The sequence below is a fragment of the Rhopalosiphum maidis genome, chromosome 1, assembly GCF_003676215.2.
Source record: "Rhopalosiphum maidis isolate BTI-1 chromosome 1, ASM367621v3, whole genome shotgun sequence".
Taxonomy (NCBI): domain Eukaryota; kingdom Metazoa; phylum Arthropoda; class Insecta; order Hemiptera; family Aphididae; genus Rhopalosiphum; species Rhopalosiphum maidis.
The window spans coordinates 39,445,272-39,463,998 of record NC_040877.1 but is presented as its reverse complement, the minus strand read 5'-3'; the positions used below and the strand labels follow the sequence as shown (position 1 = coordinate 39,463,998).

General features: G+C 27.2%; 2 protein-coding genes across 5 annotated transcripts; both read left to right on the top strand.

The window, feature by feature from the left end:
* The first annotated feature begins 3,271 nt into the window (after nt 1–3,271).
* Nucleotides 3,272–5,237, top strand: LOC113549812. The gene is made up of 4 exons (XM_026951283.1): nt 3,272–3,472; nt 4,113–4,397; nt 4,455–4,511; nt 5,099–5,237. The coding sequence occupies exons 1-4, from the start codon at nt 3,433–3,435 to the stop codon at nt 5,206–5,208; spliced, it is 492 nt and encodes a 163-aa protein (XP_026807084.1). The 5' UTR covers nt 3,272–3,432; the 3' UTR covers nt 5,209–5,237.
* A 707-nt stretch (nt 5,238–5,944) lies between these two features.
* LOC113560014 (mitogen-activated protein kinase kinase kinase 15) lies at nt 5,945–18,131 on the top strand. 4 transcript variants are annotated; one of them, XM_026965801.1, is made up of 24 exons: nt 5,945–6,130; nt 6,315–6,409; nt 6,690–6,862; nt 6,951–7,145; nt 7,216–7,385; nt 7,463–7,631; nt 7,703–7,812; nt 7,899–8,182; nt 9,742–9,901; nt 9,956–10,115; nt 10,188–10,357; nt 10,422–10,605; nt 10,678–10,811; nt 10,897–11,024; nt 11,093–11,397; nt 11,468–11,703; nt 11,842–11,994; nt 13,258–13,344; nt 13,533–13,929; nt 14,605–14,710; nt 15,367–15,547; nt 17,111–17,381; nt 17,581–17,657; nt 17,745–18,131. In XM_026965801.1, the coding sequence occupies exons 2-24, from the start codon at nt 6,337–6,339 to the stop codon at nt 17,935–17,937; spliced, it is 4,116 nt and encodes a 1,371-aa protein (XP_026821602.1). In that variant the 5' UTR covers nt 5,945–6,130; nt 6,315–6,336; the 3' UTR covers nt 17,938–18,131. The 4 variants fall into 4 exon arrangements, with proteins under 4 accessions (XP_026821602.1, XP_026821620.1, XP_026821613.1 ...); XM_026965807.1 differs by lacking the exon at nt 5,945–6,130 and having other exon boundaries at nt 6,214–6,409; nt 17,126–17,381; XM_026965819.1 differs by lacking the exons at nt 5,945–6,130; nt 17,745–18,131 and having other exon boundaries at nt 6,211–6,409; nt 17,460–17,598.
* The last annotated feature ends 596 nt before the right edge of the window (nt 18,132–18,727 follow it).

Sequence of the window (18,727 nt, the reverse complement as noted above, 5' to 3'; positions counted from 1 at the left end):
ATAAAATAACGAATAATGGAATTAGTTGGTACGAGGCTTTTTTCCCTATGATGGGACTTTTTTCCGAATACGGAATACCCTTTGCGCCTATAGACATAATTTATAATACACTATAACATTGATTAAATTTATTTAGAAATATTTAATCAATGACTATAATTAATCTTAATTCTATACTATTATTCATAGAACGGACACAAGCAATATACACAACTCACGACTAAATGGAGTTAAAGTGTTAAACAGCATTCGTATCAGACGGGGTGATAACACTGCTGATATTAGATCCTTAATTGCTATTTAAACTATATTGTAAAATACTAAAATGACTGATTTGCCCAATAAAAAACTCTAAAAAAAATAACCTCATAATAAAAATGGTTGTGTTTCTAGTGTTTCTACCTAATATAATTATAAATGTATAATACAATGTAAATAATTTATAAATATAAAACAAATAGTTAATATTTTAAATTATGGTAAATTTGTTTGAAATATCAATAATCAGTGGCGTACTAACGGGGGGATACCCCCCCCCCCCGAAATTTTTGGATTTAAATTTATTATGAGAAAAATAAAATGTCCAGTACCTGTAACTCCTTAACCCCCCCCCCCCAAAGTTCAGGTCTAAGTACGCCATTGTCAATAATATATAAATAAATAACAATTCACAATAAATATGTAATACAATTTCATTAATGTAATGATTTTAAACAAATAGTCATTTTTTTCGTACATTTTTGGTAGGTATACAATAATTTGTCATTGAATCCAAATTTAACATTATTTGTGGAAATATAAAAATTGTACGTATGTATGTTATAAATTGTATTATACGCAATCACATGATTCTAATATATTTAGATTAATTTGCAAAATCCTACAAAATCTCATATTTTTTCGAGGGACGAAAATGACTAAAATGAGACAAGAACGGACACTGAGCATTCAATCAAAATTCCCAACTGAAATTCTGACTTTTAATAATGCCAAACTGTAAAAGTATTAATTTGGCCCAAATTTTGTCCCCATCAAGTAAGATAGAAGATAGAATGACTACAGTTATAGTTAGTTTAAACTTCAAAGTAATGCAGATTGGTATTTCTAGGTCTTCTATTATGTCATGTTAGATTCTGATTTTTAGCGAAACAAATGTATATTGATTTTACTTTGATTTGTACATTTTGTTTTCTGTCATCACCTATAAGAGCAGTAAAATTGTTTAGGGTTTTAACTTCAATATTATATATTTTAAGCACTTGCCTCGCGTTTAAATAACAATGGTATTAGTGTTTTTAACTAGTGGATTTTGCATTTACTCTTTGTCACATTTTTTTTAAAATTTTTAATTATAAACATTTTTCACAATTTTGACAATGATTTAGATATAATACTTCCATATCATTATATTTCAATAATCATTAATCATCATATTTTTAAGTTAATTATTTCATAAGAAATTACCAGTTTAAGTCGAACTATTCAAAATTGCGTCGCAGTTACCCCACTTCACCTTATACCACGGTCCATGAGTTAAGATAAATAGTTTTTTTTTAACAGGACGTCATAATACCCGCATGTGTTGTCTCTGTCTTACGAAAGGAAAACATAAACAATTTGCGTTCAGCAGATTCAATTTTATGCTATGTATATTATATACAGGGTAATTCTTTTATCATAAAACACTTAATATTTCAAAAAATATTCATGTTTTTGAAAATATTTTATTACATAGTTTCAAGTTGTTATAAAACAACGTTTTTATTAAAAAATTATATTTTTAAATATTTTTTATCCTTATATTTTTTTAAGTTTTTTACTTTTTTGAATGACAACATAGTTTTAATTTCATATTCCAAAGCAGAATAATTTTCTGAGTATTTTGATATATAAAAATCGAATTTAGGACAAGTAGTTTATGAGTTATACGTATTTAAAGTTTTGACAAGCGAAGTAGTGGACAAACATTTTGCGGGGTACCACTTCACACAGCAAAACTGAAGAATTAGTGAAGTACTCCTTGCCGCAATCGAGACCATTACGAACGCGGGACATTTTGATCTATTAATATTAGTCGGCAGAGCTTGCGCTAATGTGCAGTTGTGCATAAAATGTGCAGTTCTTATTTAAATGTTGTGCAGTTCAAAAAAAATAATACGTTTTGAATTTTTAATAATTAATTCTATATGTCTATGAGCTTATAACATAGATATCATTTGACATTATTTTGTTTTCCAAATTAATTAGAAATTATGATTGAAACATTGATAATTTATCTATGAATATCATTATATCAAGAGATTAAATCTACTGCGGTCTTTAAGATAAACCGTGGTCATGACCATTGCGTTATGCCACTAAATATTGAGATCGTGCTCAAATTAATAACCATCTCTAATTAGAAAATATTGTTATCGTTGAATAGGTTGTCATAAAAAAGAAAAAACATTTGAAAATTAGATTAATATTAATTGTTGTTAATCAAAATATAATTTAAGGAATTTTGTTATTTAAACTTTAAATTGACAATATTTAATATTTATGAATTTATGATATATAGTATGTGTTATGTATTATACGTGAGCGAAGCGATCATCAAATTTCTTCACTTCTGAAAAACAAATATGGTATGCAGCTCTAATATTTCTTTAGTGCAAGCTCTGTTAGTCGTGCCGAGTTTGTGAATATAATACGAAAAACCTCAAAAATGCACTAAAAGCATAATGATTGATGAATATAGAAATATAATCAAATAAGTAAAAATCGAACAAATATGCAAAAATATGCAAAATTAAATTGATAAATTTGAATTCTTTGGGTGATGAAACAAATTTCTATCTTACTCCACAATAATTTAGATGTTATTAAAAAATATGATAAATGCATAAACATCCGCTCCTTAGTAAAAACCCTTATTTTTTTTCGATTTTTGGACTAAGATTGAAATGGATAATATAGAATTAAATACATGTTGTGGCCAAGTATTGTAGTAATAACTCACATTTTACTAATTCCTGTCTATAAGTTCAATAGTAGTGGTTATTACTTATTATAAAGTAATAAATTATAAATTATAATACCAAAATTGTATCAATATGGGATTGTTTATCAAAAAACATGTTACAGTTAGTAGGTACACAAATAATATAATAACATCTATATAATATCTATAATTGGGGTTAGATCCAATACACGTAATCATTAATATACCAAAGATGGTCACCATAAATTACAAAACTTCCATTTTATTGTTTTTTCCAATTAAACACATCGATGATCAATGATTAATGACATGTTTTATTTTATTTTAAAACGGCCATTTTACGTAAAGAAAAAAGGGAAGTATACATAATATTGTTACTTGTTAGTTCTTGGTGTCTTGAACGTCTTATTCGTACTAGATTTTTTTTTCACTTTTCTTGAGTATTAATCATGAAGACTTTCATTTTAATAAACGTCTATTTGATTCTTGGTAAGTTAAATTATTCTATTCTTAGTATAACTTTCACTTGGGTAGGTCGTAGATATCAAACTATTTTTTAATGTACTTATAGGTATATTATATTTTTTATCATTGTCAAATATAATCGTTAATTATATGATTGTTACTTAATACTTCTGTAACTTTACTCATTGTTTGTGGGTTGTAGTGGTTATATTATGCGGACTCCGACACTCCGTGATCTGAATATTGTATAATTGAATAATTAGCTTAAAAACAATTGAATTGAAATGGTATTGGCTACATTATTTGGTTCGTAGCGTTCGGAACATTTTGTTTAAAACATCAGAAAAAAACATATTGATTTTGTTTTAAACATTTAAAATATACATTTTAAACTTTAATACAAAAAACGTGTGTTTAAAACAATATTTTCAGTAAATTTTAAATTAAAATAATCTATGGATTTTTTCTACTCTGCAAGATAATTTTTATTTTTTTGAAAATCAACTATTTTAATGATTTCAAAATTAATAACAATGACATCCAAAAAAATTGGGCCAATTGTTGTAGACAAAACTTCATAACTAAAAATAAACATGACCCCCTTGGCCCCTTCCATATTTAGATTGAGAGAAAATGAAAACTTGTTTGAATTATTTTGTTATAGTGCTATGGCCAATGATAGTGGATAGTTATAACGAAAAAAGTATTGTGAAGAGAATTTATAGAAATAATATTTCACAAATTGTTGATTTAAATGTGTCCTATTACGAAACTATTGAAACTACATCTGCAATACCTAATGACAATTCTACAACTAGTGAAACAACCCGTAATGAATCAAATATCCTACTTTTTATGCAAACATCTTCAACCCCAGTGACAACACCATTAATATATATTAATGGTACTAATGAAGTCAATACTTTCCAAAGCACATTACCAGATCAAAGTATGATTACATATTTTTTTTTTTTTTACTATAATAATTATTATTATTTGTTTTTAGATTATGGTAATTTTGTAATGGTTTTTTTTTTGTCAGCTTTAATAATACTGATTTTGGGTAAGAATAATTATTGATTTTTTAATATCTTAAGTGAAATATTAGATTACTTATGTATTGTAGATTGTATATTTATTATTTATTAACAATATATTTTATAAAAATATCCTAGTGATAAATACAATATTTTAAAATGTTTAATTATCAGTTATAAATATTTTAAGTTTAGGTAGAATTAGATACACTAAGTAGATATATTTGTGTTACTCCCCTATTATACTTAAGTTTATCATATTTAAGTCCTAAAAAATGTAAATGGTATTAAGTATTGTTTTATCAAAATTAATAAAATAATTATCTCATAATTTAATATTTATGGTAACTATTTCATAATGTGAACTCCGTTTACGTTTTTATTGTAATTTATAGCAGTCGGAAAGAGTATTTTTTTGTAAACAAAAAGTATGCAATATCATTACTGATCTTATAATTTTAAAATAAAAGTTTTGATTGAGGGCGAGGGCTTAGGCATGGTATTGATGTGCACATTGATAAATTATTATTTTTGTTATTATAATTTTTAAACGTTTTTATTGTAATTCAATTTTTGTGTGATAAAAATTAATTAATTATTTTTTTTTAACTAGGATTATTGTTCATTATTATCTATAATAAGATACAGCAAGGTAGTACCACCAATACAATCTACCAAGTGAGAGAAATATATTGTCATAATCATCAAGAAACTGCAGTTTAAAGCATTTAATTATGTTACAGTTTTTAAAATAATCTATGTATTTTTTTTTAATGATTTTTATTAACTTACCTAATTAAGAAATATTTTTTTATTTTTTGAGTATAAGTTTGATATAATAAATTAAAGAGAGTATTAAAGAATTTATTTTAATTCTATGTTTTTTTTAATTATTATTTTCTAATATTATGGTTTTGGTCTATGCTATTATTATTTATTAATTAGAATTTAATAATAGTCTTAAATTATTGTCTTAAGGGCTAACTTTTTTTTTTTTTTAGTATTTTTCCCAATTACCCTTTTTTAATATCAACTTAAGAGGATGTAGAACCCGCATGTATTGTCTCCGTCTTACATACTTGCGACATAGCAAATTTTAGTTCACCAGTAACAATATTGTGCTGTTAGTTTTGATATTGGAGTGAACTGAACTATTATAAAATTTAAGGTAGCCTTTTATTAATATTATTATTTTTAAGTAAGTTATTATCTTTTTGAAACTGTAGTTTTAAAATGATCATAACTGTGATTTAGGTTGAGTTTAAGTAATAATAGGCAAGCTTAATGATTTAATACTTATATTATTATATTTATTTTATCATGCAACAATTTTATGGAATTTGATAAGACATAATCAATATTGATATCACATATATTAATAATAATAATTTAAAACCGTGGGTATCCCAAAAATGAAAAAAGATCATAAAGCGACTTTAGATAACTCATTTACACGGGATGTATCTTAGTCTGTGGTTACATAAATTCAATTTATATCTTAAATTATGTTGTTGAACATATTGTTTCTAAAGCAACTTAAAAATTTAAAAAAAAAATTTGATATTATTCTTATTTAAATAAACATTTGGCAACATTGGAAACCTTGAATTTACATTTCTAAGTTTTAACAATAATTATCTCAGAAGTTTGTAAATTTGTTTTTACTATTTTTATTTTGTCAATAATGTTATTGTATATTGTAATCAATTCAAATTATTGAATATTAAAAATTTTATTATTTTATTTGAACAATTTTGTGGCTATTATTTTTCATAAATTTAAATATATGTATTTAAAAGTCTTATTTTCAGTTATTTTCTTTTATATAGTTTTGAAGCTAAGTATTACTAAATGATTGAATGTGTTTATGAAAGAAAGAACAACATGTTTGACTCTAGCAATAAGCTAGATGTCGAATCTACTGGTAAGATATTTATTTTTATAACTAGATAAGTACCTATTAACTGATGAAATAATAAATGTTTGTGGCTGAAGTTTAAAATATCATATTACATGAAATAGTTTTATATTATTAAGTAGGTATCTATTTAGCTTAATAAATAAATATAGACCATTTGTGCGTATTTGTTTATATAAATAACACCCACAGTAGTAAACAAGTTTTATATTTTCATACTATTAATTTATTATTAATTTATTTTTATATCTATTGAGAATGTATATTTTGTAAAATTGAATTATAGGCAATTTGGCACACAGTGCTAGTGTTTGTAGTGACATTTCAAATCGTACCAAAATGGACATTGTATGCATTATAGATGTAGTCCAAACTAGTAATTTGGCACACCGTAAAAGAGCTTTGGAAGAAGTGAAACAAGCATCTATGATTGTTAATGCTAACTTATTTATTGTTTTGGTAATATCCAATGTTATTCATAATTAGTGACTTACTTACCTTCTTGGAATTATTTATTTACATAATTTTGTTTGGACAATAATTTTAGTTTGAGAAATTAGATTTTGGAGAAACTGCAGAGTTGGATACATTTTATAATGCAGATGTTGCCATAGTAGATTTGTCAATTCAGTTTCAACAAAGTTCGCTGTTTTATCATTTGGGCTTACGTGAGAGTTTTGGAATGAAACAAAACATCATGTTATACAATGATTTAGATACTGAAGTTACATTACGATTAAAGGTTTGTAATATTTTTTGTAGAATATTTTTTTATTTATATTAAACAAAATATTTTTTGTTTTTTTTTCCAGTTGTCATGTGGCTCATACACATTTCTTTCATATAAATTAGAAGATTGTGGAACTTGCCTTACTACCAATACTTCATTTCAGGATGAGAATGGTGCATCTGCTTTTGAACCAAGAGTACCAGTAACAGTTAAATTAAGGAATTTGTTAAAAGATGTTGAAATTCAAACTAAGTATGAACATATTTTTATTTACTTGGTTCTAAATTTATATATAATTAACAAAAAGTTATTATTTTGGTTTAATATAGAGTTCATATAAAAGAGAAATTTTTGTCAGATTTAAGAAAAGCAAGAGAAAATTACTCAGGTGAAGAATTGCGTAAAAAATTACTTATAATGAGAAAAAGACTCGATGATCCACATGTTCTTTCTGGTGATGTAGTTCATACTATGTTGATATCATTTAGAGATGTACAGGTAGTTAAATAAATTAACAGTGTCAATTATAGACAACTTGTCAAGTATTGTAAAATTTAATTTAATATTAGGACTATGATGCAATGGTTCAACTTGTTGAAGACATACAAACTATTCCAAACAAAAAAAATTATATTCAAACACCAGCATTGCGATATTTATATCCTTTTGCTTTGAATAGGTAAATCAAAAAATTGTTATTAATTATTTAAGAGAAAAAAATTTATTTTATTTTATATATTTGTTTTTAAACTATTATATGTTTAGACGTAACAAACCTGGAGATCGAAAAAAAGCATTGGAGGTAATTGAACTAGCATTGAAAAAGAAAGAAAATCATATACCTGATATGGTTTGTCTATGTGGTCGTATTTATAAAGATAAATTTGTTGAGTCATCTTTTGAAGACAAAACTGCCCTTGAAAATGCTATACATTGGTATCGAAAAGGATTTGAAGTGCAACCAAATGAATATGCTGGAATTAATTTAGCCACATTATTACTTGTTGCTGGAAATGAGTTTTCCAAGTCTGAAGAACTTCAACATATTGGTATGTTATGATAAATCGTGGAATAAAAATCCCCTAAGGAAAAACACTAAAAAACGACAAAATCATGACAGTGATAGAATTAATATTTATAAAAAGTTGAATAAATACATTATTAACAGATTTTAACTACAATTATGGTTCAATATGTGTTCTACCACCGAAGTTTATGCAACCATAGTAATTCAAAATGTATTCTATTGTTTAAAATAATAATAGAACATAGTTAATATTTTATTAAAATAAAATTAGTATAAAACTAGAATATTAAATCCACACGGTTTAAATATCACAAATAAATCATATTTCAATATGTTCCACGAATGATTAGTATAAATCAGTATTTTTATTTATATTTTGCCTTCAAAATCTTGCGGGATATTTTTCCAGCATACTGAATATAGCTTTATACTAGAATATTTTATTGTGATAACAATGACAATCTTTGATGTAGATTTAATCAATTTTATTATTTGACAGATAGGATGTTGGGTACCCTTGGTTGTAGTATTAAGAACACACTAAGTAATTAGAATAGTTTTAGCCATGTAAGCATAATGTCTTTTGCAATTTTTGATTACTCTTATTAAAACATAATCGCTGGTTGATATATGCAATTTGTTAGACAGTCGTGAAGAACCATCAACTTCGATAAGTCTAACATAAATCTCTTTTATTTTATAATAATGTTATAGATAGGTAAATAAATAAGTAAACTTTTGAGTCACTTTTTTTCGTTTTGAACATTCCTTAAGTGTAAACTCAAAAAAATAATTTAAACATTGTCAAATCCGGAATCAAACCAGTTCTGACCCCCAAACTCCCCATATTTTGTTGTGAATAAATATTTAATAAAATTGAATTTACTTTTATATATTTTATTATATTTTATGTTTTTTTTAAATTTTTAAATATTTCACTGCTTGCATAATTAAAAAATAAACTTACCTTTTTACCTTTTTTTGGTTATAGGTACTGGGCATATAGACATCATTCTAATATAATATAAAATGTGAATAGTTTAATTGTTATATATATTTCAATCAGCCTACTGTATATTAACCTAGACATTTACAATTTTTAAATTTTTATTTAAATACCTATTTATTAAAAATATAAGTTTATTTTGCACAGTTACACACTTCACTACAATATATTATGTCATTAATTATTCAAATTTATGTAACAGAAGAATAAAGATTTTTATACTCACATTGAGAATCACTAGTTTAAATCATTAAATTAAGTTTGTTATACTTCGGCCCACGAGTGACCACTTCTGGGCGGCGACCAAAATTTGTCCGTTCTCGTGTATTCTCACGTATTTACGGCAGCACTAGGTGGTAGGGTGGGAGAAATGTGGATACGAAACCGCGGAGCTCAATCATTTGTATGCACGTAGGAGTAGTGCTCTCTTGTGGGCCGGAGTATATATTGAAATTACTTGTTAATTTCATGTTCTAATTTATAGATATTTTATACTTCTCATTAGGATTAGTAATGCTTATATTTAGTAAACTAATAATAAAATAATATTAAATTTGTTAAATAATCATTAATAGGTATGGTTTTAAACAATTTGATTGGAAAGAAAGGAAGCTTATCATCTCTCAATGAGTACTGGGCTGTAGCAACATTTTTTGAAATTAGTGTGCTAGCAGAAGACTATGGTAAAGCAATTCAAGCAGCTGAATGTATGTTTAAATTAAAACCTTCAATTTGGTAAGTTAACTATGTATAGATTATATGCAAGTCTTAATATAAATTATGTTTTAGGTACTTAAAGTCAACAGTAGGAAATATTGAACTAATTGATAAGTTTAGGAAAAATAGTGAAGAAGTTGAATATACATTAGAAAAAGATATCTTTAAGTTTTGGATGGAATATTTTGTAGAGGCTACAAAAACAGAAATTGATGATACGATTCGTTTTCCTGTGAGTAAATAAATAAAATCTATAACAATGCCATAATTAATAGTTTTAACTAAAAATAATTTTTATTTTTAGATTTTAGTCTTAGAACAGTTAAAAGTATATATGCCTAGTTATGTTGTAGTAAACCTTGGTGCTGAAGAAAAATCTATCTTCCTATGCAATCAGTGTATAAAATGTACTAGAAATGCTTGTAAGCAAGTGCATAAATGGTTGTTTGTTGCTAGTATGATAAGGAGTGTTAGGTATATGTACTTAATTGTTAATAAATTATGTTATAATGTTAATTATATGTTTATTTATTTATAGTTTATGCAAAATAGATGAACGGTGTTTATTTTTATATGTTCATGCAAATTCTGATGATTTTCAAATGTATTTTCCATCTTCCCAATATCGTCAAAGGTTTTATGATCTCGTAAAAAAAATGACAGAGGGCGAAGAAGGGATGATGACTAACTTAGATGAGGATTCAACTGAGGAACAAATCAATGTAGGTCTTTATTTTTTGCTATTGGTTATTAATTAGTAATCATACATTATTCTTTAATACATTTTGTTTTAGTTTGAATATGAGCTGAACGATTCACAAACAAAAAAAATTCTTGGTAAAGGAACTTATGGTATTGTGTATGCAGCTCTTGATCTCAATACACAAGTACGGATTGCAGTTAAGGAGATACCCGAAAGAAATTTAGGGTATTTATTACTTGCCTAAGTTCAATTTAAATTTATGTTAAATATATAATTACATTTTTTTAATATCAATATATTATTTTTCAAGTTATGTTCAACCACTGCATGAAGAAATAAAACTTCATTCTCAACTGTATCATCGAAATATTGTTCGGTATTTAGGATCAATATCTGAGGATGGTTTTTTTAAGATAATTATGGAACAAGTACCTGGAGGTAGGTTCTAATATTTAATTTTTCATTACATTGTTGTAAATATTAACTAAAAAAATACTGGTTTTCAGGAAGTCTTTCTGCTTTGTTACGTTCAAAATGGGGACCTTTAAAAGGAAACGAGCCCACTATTTCATTTTATACTAAACAAATTCTTGAAGGATTAAAATATTTACATGATCAAAAAATTGTACATCGTGATATTAAAGGTGATAATGTCTTGGTTAATACATACAGTGGTGTAGTAAAAATATCTGATTTTGGAACTTCTAAACGCCTTGCTGGATTGTGTCCTAGTACAGGGACTTTCACAGGCACATTGCAGTATATGGCTCCTGAAGTAATAGACAAAGGTCAAAGAGAATATGGCGCCCCAGTATGTTAGAACTATTATTACTAGTTATATTAATCAAATTGCAAATCTAAATCATTTTGAATTTATGTAGGCTGATATATGGTCATTAGGGTGTACAGTTGTAGAAATGGCAACTGGTGAACCACCATTTACAGAACTTGGATCAGCAGTAGCAGCTGTATTTAAAGTTGGTTTTTATAAAACACATCCAGAAATACCTGTTGAACTCAGTGACCGAGCTAGCAATTTTATACTTAGATGTTTCACTGTTGATCCAGATAAGAGAGCTACAGCTACTGATTTATTAGAAGATTCATTTATGAACGAGTATGCTTGATACATTTTGAATATAGATTATGTATAACTTTATTTATTGCTTTTAAATTTTAACTAATATTACTAATTCTTCATTTCATTAAATTGAAATCTACCAAATTTTTATAATAATGATAATGTTTTTTTAAGGAAAAAGAAAACATCTAAAGCATTAATAGCTCCTCTCGAGTTTAATCGCAGTGTATCTGTACCAGTAGAGAAAGGCATAAAAACTAATCAAGTTTCAGTTAATCAAGAAAATATCAACAAAAGTCCTAGTAAACATGTGTTGAAAGAAGACAGGTAATACAATTAAGTTATTTGTTTATAATGCTCTGTAATCCAGTTCAAATATTGTTTAATCTTATAACTAAATGATTAATACTCTAAAATTATTTGGAAGGTTGAGGTTTTAAGCATGTTTTCTATAATTCCATGGTTGTTTTTATACCTAGTTAATTAATTCCTTAATATTTAGTGTTTACTTAAAAATTTTAATAATTATTAGAAAATATAATTACATATAAAATATAAATACTTATATATTTATTTAAATTAAAATCAATTATGATATTATATTTTTTTATGACAGATTTTCTGTAAATCGTAGAGTAAAGCCAATTTTTTTAAACATTTATTCAAAATATATTTATATTTTTGTTGAAAAACAATGTACTTTAAATTTTGTTATATATATATATTTAATTTTTCCTTGGTATAAACTATTTTATTTATTTTTTTAAATTTATAAGGTTATATTGCATATTTTCCGTTAGTCTTTTTTTATAATTTTTCCATAGGCGTGTATACTGTTCACATGCCTGGTCACTCTGGCAATGGGCAGACTTGCAAATTAAAATTGACTCAATAATTAATTTTAGAATTGTTTTTTATTTTCATACAAAAAACTTTCTAAAAAATTATTTTTGGCTAGATCTATTAAATTGTTCTAAAAACGCCTATTATTTTTCATAATGAAATAACTTATAATATAGAAGCCAACAATTTAAGATCAACGAATAAAGATTTAGGATAAAGTTGTTCAATTATTTGTTACCAGTGAATATTATCTAGGTACATGATTTATATTTATTTATTAAAAATTGAATGTTTTGTGATTTCAAATGTATATTTGTGGTTTTAGGTATTGTGTTTCTTTGTTGGTCAATTGAACATTTGAAAATTAAATAACTGACAGTTTTTAAAGTACATGAAAATTTGTTTTTTGAGAATTAATCTCTTATACAAATTTACAGGTACATTCAATATAACTAAATGTGAATATATTTTCTATTTTATGCTAGTTTATGTCTGTAATTTAAAAGCATATTATTATGAATGTATTAAAACCTCACATTTTTAATCTTGCCTTTGCACCAATTGTTAAGCAATTATCAATTTTTAAATAGTTAAATCCTTATTGACCAGCATTAGCAAATAATATCTTTATTAAAATTTGCATTATATAACGTTGCTAATGACAAATGCAAAAAAAAATGCTTCAGATTTATGCTACTAATGTGTTACTTAGTGAGGGCGCTTACATTGGAGTGTGTTTGTATACAGCTGGTTAACAATATCCCAACCAAAGATCAAACAAGACCAGTTCCTTTCTTCCATCAGTTTACCAAACATGCAGTACTCTTACAACAGGTATATTTTATTCAATCGTTAAATAAACAAATTTAATACTTTAATATATTTTAAACATCAGAGCATTTAACTAGATAATTATAATCTATGTACTACATAGTACCTGCAGTGTGTTTGACAATCAACATATATCAATTAATATCTCGCCTTATGCGATTGCTTTTTTTTCTGGTTAAACCCATATATAGTCTTGACGGTCAACGGTATAACAGACGACAATCCTCGGGTGCGTTGGCATCGCCTGAAATAGACATGGGCACGGCGGGCAGTACAGCAGAGGCGGAACACGATGGGTTCTACAGGTTGAAAAAAGACTCGCAGCGAAGGACCACGCTGGCCCGGGTATTAGCCCAAGACCAGGCTACATTGGGCAAGGTTTGGCTGCAATTTATTCGCCGTGAGTTTGGGCAACCCAAGTTGACTGGTGAGCATCTTGAGGTGTTAATGAAGGGTCTCCGGGATTACATTACGGACCAAAACAGGAACATTGTTGAGCGGACCATATACAGCCTCAAAGAGCAACTGAACTTCGATGCTGTCGCTGTGCATCAACTGCACATATCGCTGTGCTTATTTAAGGACGCGGTAATGAAATTTTACGTTATCATATTCATTACTATTGCAATATATTGTCAGTTGACACTCGCTTTGTCCTTATTGATACGAGTGGTAATTATAGGATTTGTGTTGTGTTCTCGTGAGTGTATTGATTGTCTTACAATTTAACGTATATTATTATTAGTGATTAGTAGTGGGCAAGGGTGAGTTAGTTGTGCAGTATGGTGCAGGGCTGGATGTTAAAATTAAAGTTATTGAGGCTGTATCCTTGTAGGTATTATAAAATAAGTCAATTGACAAGAAAGTTTGTACATAAGATATATATATAATAAAGTATCCTCATCCTCTGCACTGTGTTTATCGATGATAGTCGGTACTCTGTAGGTGTTTAGTTCAAAACTGTCATAATAACATTTATAGTTTTGTCACCGCTGTATCTATGTTGCAACATGTTTACTACTACAGGTTCAAACTTCACATTCTTACACCGTGGCACCGTGTGTACATCGTTGTTTCAATATAATTAAGGGGTGACGTGGTGTGCACCTCTGTAAACTTTGTTACAATTTTATAAAATAGTCCCCCTGATCAAAAGTAATCAATTACGTTATTATAAATTATGTACTATAGTCTATAATATTATTTTATCAGTAGGTATTTTATCATGAATAATCTATCTCATTTCATATATCATTGTTTTAGGCCAAGTCCGTGTTGCGGTTACATAATATTAAGCCGCATTGGATGTTTACGCTTGACACATTGGTCAGCAGTGCCGTGAATGCAGCCATTGCCGTTCTTAAGCCTGGTATTTATTACACCTAACCTTAACCTATCTTCAGCATTTTAACAGACTAAAGTGGAAAACCACAAAACTTGAATTTTGTAACGTTGAAAATTTCAAAAAATTAATTTTAATAAAAAAAATCTTATATATTATGGCATACTTAAAGCCAATTTATAAACATTAAACAATATATACTATTTATAGAATACTAGAGCGTTAATGAATAGTATTCTAAATTTTTAATGGTATTATTTGTTGTAATATCCTAGAATTTTTGGTCTCTTATAGTAGGTATATAATCTATTTCATGTCGTGGTCAAACTAAATAGTAGATATACTTTCTACTTTTACTAAATACTAATATATTACATAATATGTAATACTTTTATATTATAAAAGTTATCGTTTATCCGTGCGGTAGCGTATCGGGCATGTTATAGTTTTTATTGTTCTTTATAAGAATCGGCGAAGACTTAGCTTGTAAATTACTGGTCAGTATCCTCACTCTTCTCCGATAATTAGGACCATTAGGTAACCGAATAGGTTATAATTCCTTACATAAAATTGTAATTTTACATATTTTTGTCTCAACTCTTCCAGTGTTTCGACCTAAACCCGCCACTTAATTATCTTATCGAATTTAAGATTTATACAACATCATATTTCTTTCCGTGTAGAGTACGACGAAAATATTACTGCCAAAGATGTCAAGCCAGACGGCAGCATCTTTACAGCCGTCACTGATGACACGAAGACCAGCTCGCCATCGTTCTGCTCGTCAATAAAATCACATAAGACCGATGATAGTTGTTACTTGGACAGTTCGCCGACGAAAAGCTGGCGTGAGATGTTCCACAGGTAATTTGTCATCCCCGCCTGTATACATTCCAATTAACACATGTAAGCGTCATTTGTGAGGTGCATTTTATAAAATTACGCCTAGGTTTTATGACATTACGAGTGGCTACTATAATTGCGTCCCGTGGTAAATATTTCTTCCGAATTGCGGCCTGAGTTTTTTTGGGGTGCATACGAATTGCGGGGTGACGTGTAAGTTGCATCCCAATGTATCTTTTTGATGTAAATTGCGTCCTGGATATTTTTTATATTAAAATTTAAAACGTATTTTATAAATTTACAATTATAATATAATAAGTAATAATTATAATAGTTCTTTCTCATTTTATCGAACTCAGGATCTCCAATATTACTGCTATAATATGAGTATGGTTAAAAATATTAGTTTTTAAATTGTGTATACATTTTATATAAATTATTTATTATTATTTAAATTGCATATTTTTATTGATTTATTTATTATGACTCATACGAACTATATAAAATCAGATAAAAATTTGAATGATAATTTCCTCATAAATTCAATTTGAGTAATTTTTTTAGTTTCTAATAATTCCATTTTTAATATATCCTTCGATTGTTAGTCTGTTTTGCGAGACTTGACTTCGTAATGCTTAATAAGTATTACTTGTATATTTTTTTTAAATATCTATACAATTATAAATATTTGGATGAGAAGAATTAAATGAATTATTTAATTTTGTATGAAATGATTCACTATTTTTGTCGTGCATAATACCGATGATGATAAATATTCTGCCCATATTTCTGGTGAAAAGTCAACGTCATTTTGTATATTTGATTTTAATGTATAGTCGTGTGTATTCTAATACTCGAGCAGTCGAGTGGACGAGCATTTTGTGGTTGTATAGCCATAATTTCTTCATCAGTAAAACAGTTTTCAACGTCTTGTAAATTTAAGAAAGGAAAATATTATTAGAAAGGAAGTCCAATAAAGAGTTGTAAATAATTGCGTATTTTAGTATTTTTTTAAAAATAAAAATAGAAATGGATTCTCTGTCGGACGCAATTAACATTTACTGCCTATTTTCTTTTTTTAAAGCTACGGTTTTCTTCCAACGTCAAGTAATGAAACTGACTATCGTACCTTTACTCTTTAGTATTAAATTCGTAAAAACACATTCATATTTTTTTTTAACTTGTATTATGGTTATATTTATTATTTATGAGTTTGAATATTTAGTACCAATATTCAATACGACAATTCACGTGTTTGTTGAATACTGTTAAATTTAGTGTAAATAATATACTCGTATAAATAATTTAGCTATTTTAAATAGGTACAACAGACAATATTACTTAATTACTTTAATAATAATCGTATCTACAATTTATAATCCAGATGTATAATAGATTATAAAAAAAATAATGATAATAACTTTCGGACGTAGAGTGGAAATAGTGGAATGTTTAAACACTTAAAACGAATAATCTATAGAAAATAAAATCAAAACTCAACGACTTTTGGAATAAAGCTTATATCCTATGTCGAAACTTCGGTATATTTAAAAATATTGTATTATCTTATGTTGTACATTGCAGTTTTGATTTTAATAGATTTCTGGAAGAAGTATTAGAATGTCAAAATGGTTTTCTGAAAAAAATGGTAGAAGATCAAAAGGATCTGATGGCTTTGTTGAAATGGACTGCTGAACAGAACGCTGCCATTTGCGGCGATTTTTGTTGCACCCCTTGTCGGAATTGCTGTCGCGAGTTTAAAGATTTCAACTATGAAAACATTGCGGACGGTTGTTGCAAAGATCTAATCAAATGGCTTCGCGACATCGGGATCGACGAACACTCGATAAAAATAGTAAGTTTTTATACGATCAAAATGTCGATGTCAGAACAAGTTGAGTTGAAATTTGACATTTTGTAATTGTGTCCATAGATTAAATCGATCGTGTGGTTTAACTCTGTATAGTACATACAATACGTGTACATAGTATTACATACACATATTCTTTTCACGAACCGGTGTTTTGTAATCTTGTCTGCTATCGTTTTTACAGTTAGTCAACGAACAATTTATGTTGGACCAAATACAACTAGACGTCACAAGAGAAGATTTGAGAGATCTCGGTTTGAAGTGAGTAATCCTACGTCCGTTTGTAATTCATCGACTTATCGTTAAAGGTCTAGTCCATTTAACGCTGTCAATCTTTATGTCGTTTAGACGGGGTGTTGAGTTGAGGTTGTGGAAAGAAATCGAACGGCACAGAGAAAATAATGTATCGTCATCCGTCACACCGCGGACGTCTTCTCCGTCGTCGTCTACTAACAATAATAATTATACCTCTGATGTACTGCAACAGTTGCAGTCGATTCGCCGGACGAGTAATCAAATTAACAATAACTTTGATTTGTAGCAATAATAATAACGGTAGTTAGTTGCAATTGTGTTCCACGTGTTACACACTTTGAAGTTACCTATTGCCGTTTATTTAAGTATACATATGAATAAATAGGTATTGTTTTTTTTTTGTATTATTGTTACAGAGTTTACATAATAACAAATTGAAAAATTATTAATAAAATAATTTATTCTAATTTTATTATACAAAATAATATTATAACCACTATGTGCAATGTCATTATTATTATATTAATAAAAACAATAAAGTATTTTTTGGTATTTAAATGTGTGTGTTAAACTGATACATCTTTAATTAAAATAGGTACTATATTTTTAAATTATTGTATACTTGTATAGTTGTATGAACCAGTATGATTATTGATTATAGTCATACGGTTGAAATTAATTATAGAGACGACTAAGTACGATTATAAAATTGTAGTTTTGAGCAGTTGTAAATGTATTGATTTTACAATTTTTTGTGTCCTATAACACACTGACTAACTATAGGTAGCTATTGAGTATCTAATTAAAATAAATAAATTTTTAATTAAACTTCTAAACTAACCAATCCCTTTCTAAACATATTACTTTACTTTGTTTCTCAAATAGTCAAATTATTTGAGTTTATATAATCACTTTGACTTGTCTCAAATAGTTTTTTTTGAGGATAACTTAAATAAGTTTAAAATAAAACGACTAAGTTGCTCAGGCTTTGACATTAATGGGATTTTGATAAGCTTTTATTCAATAAAATTAACAAAATCAAACATATAAAAGCACATACTGCAACAATATAAATA